General features: G+C 36.4%; 1 protein-coding gene across 1 annotated transcript; it reads left to right on the top strand.

The window, feature by feature from the left end:
- Positions 1-4,035: 4,035 nt before the first annotated feature.
- LOC137726924 (protein STRUBBELIG-RECEPTOR FAMILY 3-like) lies at positions 4,036-9,615 on the top strand. Its single transcript, XM_088693720.1, has 16 exons — positions 4,036-4,499; positions 4,926-5,055; positions 5,138-5,209; positions 5,345-5,407; positions 5,516-5,587; positions 5,691-5,762; positions 5,846-5,917; positions 6,077-6,142; positions 6,284-6,349; positions 6,853-7,217; positions 7,302-7,705; positions 7,918-8,189; positions 8,312-8,441; positions 8,606-8,742; positions 8,866-9,022; positions 9,249-9,615. Exons 1-16 carry the CDS (start codon positions 4,400-4,402, stop codon positions 9,309-9,311), a joined length of 2,241 nt encoding a protein of 746 aa, XP_088549846.1. The 5' UTR covers positions 4,036-4,399; the 3' UTR covers positions 9,312-9,615.
- Positions 9,616-12,015: the final 2,400 nt, after the last annotated feature.

Below are 12,015 nucleotides of genomic sequence, written 5' to 3'. Positions count from 1 at the left end.
CTGAGGAAACGTGGCTTCATGTCCATCAACGACTCTCCCTGCAGAAATAATGAAGGGACTAAGATTCTCTCTTCTGAGTTTTTTTTTTTTTTTTCAATAATTTTCATTATCTTTTCTTACATTTTTTTTTTTTCATTTTTTATAAAAAAAAATTAATTTAAGATACTAATGTAATTTAATCGTGATCGTTCAAATAAAAGGAAAAAAAAGAGAAAGAAAAAAAAAGGGAAGATAATTCTACTCCGTACTGAAGACCTAAACCCTAAACACAGAACAAGAAGTTGCAGCTTGCATGCATACCAGAAAAAGCCCGGTCCCTCCCACGCCCAAACAAAACAATTGCACATTATATATTGACAAAAATTATATGCAAACAATTGTGTTTTTGTTTATTGGTTTCTGGCTTATTTTGCCATGCACTCGAAGGAAATATTTCGAGTGAGAGAGAGCAACAAGTGCTGCAACCCTTTGCAAGCTTTTATGTTTGGTATGTTTGGGCTTGTCATGGCAAATAGTAATCAACTGTTGGGGTGATAACATTGGGCTGGTTCGGCCTAGGGGTGAGTTTGGATCAACAAGTACTAGTGAAGAACATCACCAACCCACATCTAGTCGGAATGATTAATGAGTTTTACAATTTTAGGGTTTGTCGGCCGGATCACATAGTTGTGCAACAATACACAAACATAAACAAGGCCCCGATATTGCCTTTTCTTTGGTCCCTAGCTACCGTGGTTTCATTATTTGAAGTTTGTTTAGGATAAATTCTAGAGTTCGTCTATCGAATCAAGTGATTTTGTAGTCACACATGCATATAAAATGTCCGTATTATCTTTCTCTTGTCCTGACTGTGATCCGTGGCATCCATTTCTCTCTCCCGGGTGGTTGGCTTGGGGAGAGAAAAGGGGGGTGTTCAAATTTTTGGAAGTGATTTTGGCCTGCCTATAAACATTCTTAAATAATCTTAAAGAGCCCTAAGTTTGTCTTGTTCGCTACCATATCGTATTTTTCCTTGTATTGTTAGCCATCATCTTTTGTGTGAACCTTCTTTAAAGAAATATAAAATATAATAAAACAATGCTCTAGGTTAAGACTTACAACTCCATCTTTGTTTGTCTATCTCTTTTCTTTTCTTGTTGACAAAGTTTAGGGGGAGAGAAAGCTCCCCAATCCCGGGGCCAAGGCATCCTACAAGCATTTTAGGAACTTCTAGAGAGCGTCTTAATTCCTTTTTTGGTTTTTACAGATCGTCCCACCAAGAGAGATTTCCGGCAACATGACTCAAACGTAAATATTGGTCTAGTGAAGAGAATGATTCTTACTAACTTAACCAATCCTCGTTTGCTTTTGCTTATATATTTCAATCAACTAAAATACAAGTTGCTTCAAGACAACTAAGTGCCTATTTATTTGCTCATCTCAGTGATAATAATTGAACTCTTGAGGGAAAGAAATCCGACTTATCAAAGTGCTAGCTACTTAGTTATTAAACTCTTGAGGGAAAGAAATCTGACTTATCAAAGTGCTAGCTACTTGATTAAGTGCCATACAAGCTAATTACAATTGGTATTAGGTGTGTGCATAGATACATTTGAAGTTATGGAAGAATTCAATGATTGGCTCATTTGTGTGCAAAAGCGTGATCTTGAAGAATTAAATTATGTGGACCAAAGTTTGCAAAGTTGCAGTAAGAAGTGTGCCATGCATATTTATTTTATTTTTATATAAAGCCACCAACTATTCAAAGATTACAGTGATTGATTGTTGCCTGCTGTTTCTTAAATCATGGATTGAAATTTGATAAAGCATTAGTCAATACATATAGAAACATAAAGGGGTTTCCCTACCCACATTTCTTTCTTTTTCTTAAAATTACATTAAGCAAACATTGGTTATGCCAGCAACATGTCTACTTCTTTGACTCTAATTCAAATTATTATTTTTTTGTACATTAATTAATATATCGAGAATAAAATATTGCCTCGTCAAGAAAAGAATTACATTAATTTTATAGATTTGAAAGATGAGAATTTTGGACTTTATTGATAATAGCTGATTTTGTATTATTGTAGGCTTGTATCTAAGCAAGATACTAAAGCAATGCATGAGGAATTGAATAAGAGGGTGAAACAATTGCCTCGTTTGATATCACATTCAACACATTCTTAAGCCCTCGAATTAATTGGGCATACATTATCAGGACGAGATTATCTCTGGATCTCACACTTTGGAACCGACATACTCATAAATTCGAACTATTCAATTTAAGTACTAAAATTATCATTAACTTTATCTCACTAGCCTACTTCACACACAAAATCACGTCCTCCTCTTTCTCTCTTAAAATGTTCGAATTGCTGGATTCGTCAGCTTTAGAGTATGAAAACCAGACATTACCTCAATCCACATGGACAACATTCATCATCCATTGATAAGTATCCATTGATAAGTAGCAAATCACATATCCTCACATGTCAAGTTTCATTGACAAGAAATAAAACGAAGTATTGAGAATAAGTCTGATCACTAATGATGGCACTTTTCACGCATTGGCATGTAGAGAGAGGAAATTATGGGTCTCGTACGTCGTGATCGATATCTCATGTGAAAGTTGACGCGAGGATCACATGAGTCCTTGCATCCAAATGGTTGAGATTTGGTGCAATATTATAACAAATCAATTATAAAACAATACGTTCTCTGTCACCAAGTAAACATCACAGATTAAGATTACATTAAAAATTTCATAGTTATGCATGGTTGAGACAAAGTTTACCAAAATTCGTATTGCAACTACAAATGTGTTTAAATTATAAACTAAAAATAACCACCACACAAAGTGTTGTGTTTTTATTACCAAAATTGTTGAGACGAAGTTACTAGTTAAATAACTATTATCGGTTGACTCAATAGTTGAGAACGAATTTTAAGTCCATATTACACATGACACATCATAAGTTCAATTCATAGCATTGGTAAAATACACGATAGTGGTTAATGGAGGCTAGAATGTCTTTATAAGTATTTTCGGTCTTTAAAAAGATAGATTGCAATACAAAACCATCAACTAATCTATTTTTAAGAAAAGATAAAAGTTATTAGTCAAAATTGGGAATTACTAGGGTCCAAGTATTGTCAAAAGCCCTATCTAAATAGGATAAGCATGTCGGCTTTTTTTTCCTTCCATCTTTCTTATCTTATTTCGTTATTCAACCCAAAGCGTACATGTAATAGGTCATATGCGATATAAATGTATATACTTTCAGTGGCACGAAAATAGTATGAGATTGTAAATTATGGAGGTCGACGAGAGTGAGAGAGATTAAATACTAGAGTTTACGAAAGAGGCTAGAGGGGTAAAACTCACAATTAGAATTGTATCTTTTTACTAATAAAATTTCTCAAACATCGTCGGACCTCGTTATTTCTTGGTATTTCTTGTATCCGGTTATTTTAAGGTACTTTCGTTTGAATTTTGGTTGTTTAAGTTCGTCATAGTCTATAAAAAATAATATATCTTGATCAGGGGCAAATTTAGGTTTTCAAAAAGAATTAGGCTCGATTTACCTTTTGTAGTTTCCTTGTTTCTATAAAATTATAAACCTACAAACTTGTGTAAGATGATAGAAAATGGTTCATTTTGCTCACAACCTTCAAATTGTGGTAATATTCACCACCTTACTTATTACTATTAAATGTGTTTAAATTTTGAAATTTGTGTCTATCCATTGCATAAATCTCAAAATTTAAACTCATGTAATTGTGATAGTAGTGAGAATCATCATCACTTAACGGTAGTGAAAAAAAAAATATTTCCGGTAGAAAAATCGAAGATACAAGTGAATGACATTGGTTTTGCACAAGTTTAACTAGAGATCAAGTTTTGAGCAAAAAAAGAACAGGCGCGGGTCTGTAACCGCAAAATACCGAAATACCCAAAAACCAAAAAGGAACGGTACGATTTCGTTTTTAAATTTTTAAAGAATTCGAAACGGATCTCTCTCTTTCAAAAAGATACATGAATGTGAAGTATGCAGAGCACTCCCGATCCTATCGCATTTCTCGAAAAGGCAGAGCTTAACTTTTCAGCTCACAAGTTCTTTTTTGTTCTTCCTCAGCTGCTCCTGCTACTTTCTTTTTTCTCTCAAACCCCCATCAAAGCTTCGTTTTTTATTTTCTCAGTACAGTTTTTAGCCACATTTGGACTGAACCCAGTTCAGTTCTTCAAATTTTCAGCCGATGGAGTTTCTGAACATTTGAACTTTTCGGCTGGGTTTTGAAATTTGTATGCTTTTTTATGAGTTGGGTTTTTGTATTCAAGGTGTTTTCTGTTTGTTTCCTGAGAAAATAAAGGAAATAAAAACATTAAAAAGTTGGGTTTTTCTTGGAGTAGCCTAACATGGTCCGAGTGCGGTGGGAGGTCCGCATGCAGTTGTTGATTGCGTTGATGCTGATTGTCACTGTGCCAGCTTCGGTTGCACTGACTGACCCACAAGATGGTAAGTACGAGATTCTCAATTTCTGAGCTGATTTTACATGCTTTGATAGTCATCTGTTTGTTTCTCGGGAAAGTTCGAGTTTGAGCTACGTAAACTGAAAGCAAAATGCTTGAGAATATGCTTTGATAGTAGTCCTCTGTTTGTTTCTTGGGAAAACTTGAGCTCAACTGAAAGCAAAGTGCTTGGGAGTAGATTCTGTAAACAAATTTCAAGTCCCTTTTTTCCTCATAATTTGCTGTTTCTGTGTTTCTAATTCTTCAAGTCTTGGGATTTTAATGTAACATTTTCTTTAATGCGCACGCAAATTGTATATTGCAAAAACTTAACATTCGCATCCTTAAAAAATGTGAACTTTACCCGTGATTTTGAAACGATTTTGCGAACCTCATGCCCTGAATGATTATTTTGTGCGTTTTTGTGTTTCAGTTGTCGCCATGAATAATTTATTTGTAGCATTAGGCTACCCTCCTCTTCCGGGGTGGCTTCTTGTTGGAGGAGACCCGTGTGGGGATAACTGGCAAGGTGTTGCCTGCGTCTTCTCAAACATAACATCTCTGTAGGTTGATTTCCCACTTTCGTAAATAGCGCAAACCAATCTTATAAGCCATATTTTCTGAACTATTTGTTTGGATTAACAGAAAGCTCAATGAAGCCAACTTGGGAGGACAGCTGGGTGATAGCTTGGCACTCTTCGGATCCATCATAGAAATGTGAGTCGCATTTTCAATTTTCAGCAACCTAAAGGGTGGACGAACTGTCTGGCGTTACCTGCTTGCATTTGCTTGTTTAAATTTAAGTACATCTCTGTGTAATCTCCTGAAACTTTGTTCTATTTTATGGACCAGAGATTTTGGCAATAACCATATCGGAGGGAGTATTCCATCTTTTCCCCCGACTGTCAGGAACGTGTATGTCTGCACCCCAACTCGTTTTTGTTTCCATTGTTTAGCTGTTTATATATCCTTTTGTGCACGTTTCCCTTACCAAAATTCTATCTTTTACTTCCCCCGCTTTAGTTCACTATCCAATAATCAGTTCATTGGAAGCATCCCGGGGGGTTTGTCATCGTCAGCTCAGTTGTTGGAATTGTAAGATTCATTCAACCATATTGCTTCTCTTGGTGTTGTATTGTTCTTTAGTATGTTGTGTCGTTCTCATTGCAATATGATTATATTTCTGTGTTCCTGTCAGGTCGTTAGATAATAACCATCTCAGTGGAGAAATACCAGATGCCTTTCAACCGCTTACCATTTTGAATAGATTGTACGAGTTTTTCATTGATTCAATCAGCTTTTCCTTTGTTTTATGATTGTTGGTTTCAGTTATAACGATATATCATGGTGCAGGGATCTGTCTGGCAATAATTTAAGTGGTCAACTGTGCCCCTCACTGATGAATTTGTCATCTCTTTCCACATTGTGAGTTATAGTAGTGCTTGATACACATTTTTGGTCCATTCAAGTCAACTTAAGCTTTTTCGATAGTGGTGTCCGACAACTTAAGCTTTTTAGATTTCTGGTTATATATTGACTATCCGTGCATAATCTCTGTTAACTGTAAGTATGTCTTGAATGCAGGCATTTACAGAACAATAGTCTGGTTGGAACCCTTGATGTGTTACAGGATCTTCCTCTGCAGGATCTGTAAGTTGTTAAATACCTCATGACGTAAATTACTTCGACTTGTGGCTTTTTATTTGCATGTTTAGCTTAAGCGGATTCGTTTTAGCCACAAATTGGCAGCTCTCTTCAGCAACTCAAAATTGTTGTTATTTTCTGATGTAGGAACATTGAAAACAATTTATTCTCTGGACCAATACCTCCAAAGTTGCTTGGCATTCCCAATTTCAGGTAAACCCAAGGATGCTTCTCTTTTAACTTTGTTGATGCAGACACTCACACGGATATTCATGCTGGACTTATTGCAAGGCATACACCTTTTTGCAGCATGAATTACGCTAAAGTTTGCACTAGTATGCTTCCTTCGTTTGTCCTGATTAAAATTTTTACTGAGATTATGTCATTTTATATTGTTAACCAACCCATGAGATTATTTTAGTGAGGTTCATCTTTTTTATGCATTGAATTACGTTGTAAATTGTAATATCCGCGTAGTCCTTTAGGCCTCTAAAATAAGTTACTCTTTTAATCATGGTAAAATGGTATTACTTAATTACTGTCATAATTTGGCATGATTATATCGTCATCACTTTCTGTCTCAGTATGTTCGTGTTGAATGTTCATGTTGTTTGTTTTTTTCTTCATTCCTATGGCAAACTTCCCCATAAATTTACTGAATGCAGTATAGTTTACATCTCTTTCTCCTTTTACTAATGGTGACATCTGCTGTGCAGAAAAGATGGAAATCCTTTCAATACTACTATTATCCCATCAGCTCTACCGCCAGCACCTTCATTCGTAGCCAGGGCACCTACTTCTTATGAACATCCTTGGCAACAGGCTAATGGACCTTCTTCGCCAGCAATGCTAAGTACTGCAAGAACTCGGAATTTTTTGACCACTAAGACAGTGACTTGGATTGCTGTTGGGGGGATTCTAGTAGTTATTGTACTAGTTTTGTGTCTTGTAGTGAGATGTTTCAAAGGGAGGAGACAGAGCAAGGAAGAAAAGAAGCATGAGATTAGTACATATAAGATCCCTAGAGTGAATAAGAAATACAGTGAATCGTCACTTCAGGAAGGTGTTCAAATGGAGAAAGGTAACTTAATCGATCGATTATACTAAAACATAGGTTCCTTTTTACATTCTAACAGAAAGGTAACATGTTGAACTTCTTTTACAGTCCCAAAAGAAGCAGTTATGAAGCCACTGGATAACTATGGAGTGGACAGCAACAGAGTGCTTGTAATTCCAAAGCCACAAAAAGAAACAAAGATAGAGGCGAAAAGTTTTGCAGAAAGTTCGATGTATAAGAAGGATCATTCAATTGACATGAGAGACGATGATGAATTTTTGCCGCGACCACCCCCTCCCCCATTTTTCGTTGCCAACAAGTGTACCGCAAGTTCAGTTGGGCCTGCTAGAGTAACTACAAGCAGGCATCCCAAGAAGTCTCCAGACTTAAGCTCTGTACAATTGTTTACCGTTGGATCACTTCAGCAGTATACCAATAGCTTCTCTGAAGAAAATTTTATTGGAGCAGGCATGCTTGGCAGTGTTTATAGGGCTACGCTTCCTGACCAAAAGGTATGATTCCCTTGATTATTCGTTGACTTATCTTCTGGGACTACCATCTGGCCATTTGGTCGTTTGGCTTATTTTTCCCTTACATTAGACTGTTGGCTTGTTCTTTGGTGTTTGCAGTGATGATGATGGTTTCTTGCTAGCTTTGTTCGGCTTCCTCATTTCATATGTCTCTGCCCTGGCATCTAATCTTCCACTTTTGGGTTCTTTTGTAGATTTTGGCGGTCAAGAAACTGGACAGTACAGCATGTACGCAGCAGAGCGATGAGGAATTTCTTGATTTAGTATCTAATATCTCTAAAGCAAAACATGCTAATATTGTGAAACTAGTGGGTTACTCTGCTGAGCATGGTCAACGACTACTTGTGTATGAGTATTGTACAAATTGGACTCTCCATGATGCACTGCATACTGATGATGAAATTCATCACAAGCTCACATGGCGGGTGCGCATCCGCGTTGCACTTGGAGCTGCAAGAGCTCTCGAGTCAGTAAAGCAATGATTCACAACCAAAAACCTCCGTACCTTATTATTTTTGACATGTGCAATTGTGCAAAGAGCTGGCCTTCCACCTAGATCATTAATTTTCTCTTTTACTTTTTGTAAAGGTGTTTGCATGAGGCCTGTCAACCACCTGTTGTGCACCATAATTTCAAGTCTGCCAATCTTCTCCTTGATGAAGAGCTTGAAGTACATGTCTCGGACTGCGGTTTAGCTCCCCTGATATTGTCTCCCTCAGTAAGTCTCATAACCTTTAGATTTGAAACGTTGAAGTTATACTAGCAAGTAATAAACTGACTTGTTGGGTGGAGCCAACTCACTCTCGGAGATAAGAGTCTTCAATTTAAGATATATATAGAGTTGGCTTAATCTGTTGCTGATTTGTGTTCATCGACTCTCAGATGTCCGGGCACCTCCTCACTGCGTATGGTTCTGCTGCCCCGGAATTTGACTCAGGAAGTTATACTCACCAAAGTGATGTCTACAGCTTTGGGGTTGTAATGTTAGAGCTCCTTACAGGGAGGAAGGCCTATGACAGGTTGGCAATTACATCAAGAACTAATATGCTTGTTTCTCGCATCTTTCGCTGTTAAATATGTTTGCCGCATCTGAACTTAGCTATCATTCACAATGTTTTCTCCTCTTGTTATTAAATTTCTAGGTCACGGCCTCGTGGGGAGCAATATTTGGTTAGATGGGCAGTTCCAAAGCTTCATGACATTGATGCATTATCTAGGATGGTTGATCCCTCTCTAAATGGAGCATATACAATGAAGTCTGTATCCCGTTTTGCCGATATCATTTCCTCTTGCGTACAGGTGAGTTTTCTTCGTTCCCTTTGACCTCCGACAAACTTTTTGTGTTCTTGCTAGATAACGCTTCAGGAACACAAGAAGTTTTGTGCGTGTTAGAGTTATGTATCCAGTTCACATCGGAAGCAACGTATAATTTTCCATAAGCAACACTTCAATGCTGAATATTTTCAAGGACTGGTTAGTGTTTCGCTAAGCGATAATGTCACCTTCTATCCAATCTTTCTTGCAGAGGGAGCCAGAATTCGGGCCACGAATATCTGAAATTGTCCAGGAACTCCTACAAGTTGTTTAACCAGAGCCTCCAACCTCCAGCAATCAATCATATGAAGATAAAGTCTTAACCGGAAAACATTCCAACTCGGGTTGTGAGCTTGCCCGAGTTGCAAGTTAGGTTTGAAAGGGACTTTGGAGGAGTTGTGTAACGGTGAAGCAGTAGCAGCATACTTTAGACCTCTTTTGACATAATTTGATGTATTCCAATTGTGTTCTTTTATCAATGGGAAGGTGCTGCTAATGTAATTTATTAATTTTTTTAAACAATTTTGTGTGTGAATATTGTTCAATTAGTAATTAATGTAATTATTTTCTGTGGTTAATTTTACTTACCAGGAGGTGCTTGTGTTCTAATTTATTAGTTCTTCCCTTAAACGGGAGAACATAAAGAAAGGGTGTTCGTCAACGTTCATCTGTTGTTAGAGAATATGTAATGTGTCGATATCATTGAAGCATACAAAAAGAGTACAAAAGGTGAAAAAGGGGCAACATGAGGAAAAAAACTCAGCAACTCAAAAACGTTTCAAGGCAGTCAGTGAGCTTGCAGAAATTGCAAGTTGGGTCTGCGAGGGACTTATCCAAAAGGAGTATTTTCATGGGAGATTCCTTGGTTTGGCCGAATAAGTAATGTCACTTGATCATTATCAAACTGGCTGCAATTTTTTTTGTCTTTGAGGATCACACTGGAGTGACTTCTACTTTTAAAAGGCTTATGAACTAAACCAGAATCATTCTTTCATAAAAAGTGATCTCTTTTCTTTTCATCAGGTTGGGGTATAGACCAAAGGTCTTGAACCATTGATCCGATAGAACAATTCAAAAAATGAAATTGTTAAGTAGCATACAAACCTATTTTTAACCTTATGTAATGAATTTAATCATGTTTATCATCTGACTAGCGTTAAATGCCTAACCGTCCAACTAGCGCCTTTTATAACCTTGCGATTACCTACGGAACACAAGTGAAACGTTGGGATTAATTTTGTGGTTAATTTTTACTCACTAGGAGTAGGAGGTGCATGTGGTCTTTATCCTTAGTTATACATATTTGTGGTTGTTAGTGGTGTGGCTGATAGTGTTGTTATTTCTGTGGTCAATGATCAATATACAATTCTATATGTTATCAGGAATATACAGATAACAAATATAATAACCAAGTGGAAAAGAGCCAAGTGGGAAAGAAAGTCGAACATTCTTGGAGATCTAGTGGCAAAGTTGGATGCCATGACGCTTTGTATGGCATGTCGGATGACTCACTGCCCAATCATTCTTTGACCAAAAGCTTATCTCAGTTTAAACACATGGGGACTGTGCTTCACACGTTGAACCACTCCTTGAATTCAACATATGCTGCTCTCCACTCTTTGTTTTAGTTTGGAAAATACTTGGTTCTTTACATTTACGACACAAATCGAAACATGAGGTGATTATTTAGTTGTATAATTCAGTCTAAAAGAATTCACTTCAAATCTTTCTTTGATAAGAAACTGGTGCAAATAAGGTAGACCTGGCAAATGGGGTTGTGTTTGTATTGTTTTGGTGTCATACTCATTATTTTAACAAATTATTTCATATCAAATCCATTATGTTAATGAGTTCTTAACAGATAACGCGATAACGACTCGATTCGTTAGCGAGTTGACCTAAAATTTGTTATTTTCGTGTCAGGTTGACTAATCATGCAATAAATTGTCATGCCTAATATCTAGACCTAGCAAATGGGCCGCGTTCGTGTCGTTTATGTGTCATATTCGTTATCTTAACAAGTTCTTAACTGGTGATCCTTACGACCCAACTCATTAATAGGTTTCTAACGGGTGACCCAATAACAACCTGATTCATCAATGGGTTAACCTGAAAGCTGTTATTTTCATGTCAGGTTAGCATGTTGCGTAAGAAATTACTAGACCCAAAATAAGAATAGTATTTCTTGAAATTTTACCAAAAAAAAAGAAAGAAAGATAAAGAACTGACCTTTCTCACTTCTTGACTCAAGAGAACAACTTCATGAAGGACCAAATTTGGTTCTATGACCAAACTAATCTAAGGAGTTAATAATTAACATCCCAATCAAAAGCTTCTGAAACCGCAGTTGGTATATACAATAAATAATATTCCTTTTGCTGCAAAAAATGTGAGTAATAATTTAAGGAATTGGTTAGTTTTTGTGGGTGGTTGGTTCCTTCTAAATGACTTCAAAATTTTTTGTGACAATCATGCTAAAACCAAAGCTTTTCTCATCACATTGGGGTCCAATCCATGGTAGTTGAACTGAAATGAGTGAAAATTAAAACATCAGTTTCATATCTTTAATATCAAATTATTAAACTCGCATGCACTGCCTTGTGAATAGTTAGAATTTTTAAATCTCATGCCATTAACAACCTTGATTCCAAATTTACTTAGCAAATAATTTATCAAACATTACGCAACAAGAGATCCAAATACACGACGTATTTCAACATTTGAAATAGAATGTGAAACTGAAATACTAGCTACTTCTTGTATACCTAACTTTTTGAGTTTTTTCAGAGACAATGCAAAATAAATAATTCTGAAAATCTCATCAATATAAACCGCTGACCAAAATCTCAAAAAGCGAACCAGATACCTTTTTTGAGTTTTTAGTGAACTAAATCTATAAAATACAACTATTATAGAATTGGATTAACGAAGATTGACACAAAAAAAATATAAATAACATGTCTCGATTGAATAATTTC

The sequence above is a fragment of the Pyrus communis genome, chromosome 5, assembly GCF_041283825.1.
Source record: "Pyrus communis isolate YQ-2024b chromosome 5, ASM4128382v1, whole genome shotgun sequence".
Classification (NCBI taxonomy): Eukaryota; Viridiplantae; Streptophyta; class Magnoliopsida; order Rosales; family Rosaceae; genus Pyrus; species Pyrus communis.
This window is presented reverse-complemented; position numbering and strand designations above follow the sequence as displayed.

Bases quoted from the DNA above. Each gene is read 5' to 3' on its own strand.
- LOC137726924 (XM_088693720.1), top strand. From the start codon at position 4,400: ATGGTCCGAGTGCGGTGGGAGGTCCGCATGCAGTTGTTGATTGCGTTG. The intron at 4,500-4,925 runs GTAAGTACGAGA...TTTGTGTTTCAG, and splicing joins ACTGACTGACCCACAAGATG to TTGTCGCCATGAATAATTTA. The intron at 5,918-6,076 runs GTGAGTTATAGT...TCTTGAATGCAG, and splicing joins TTGTCATCTCTTTCCACATT to GCATTTACAGAACAATAGTC.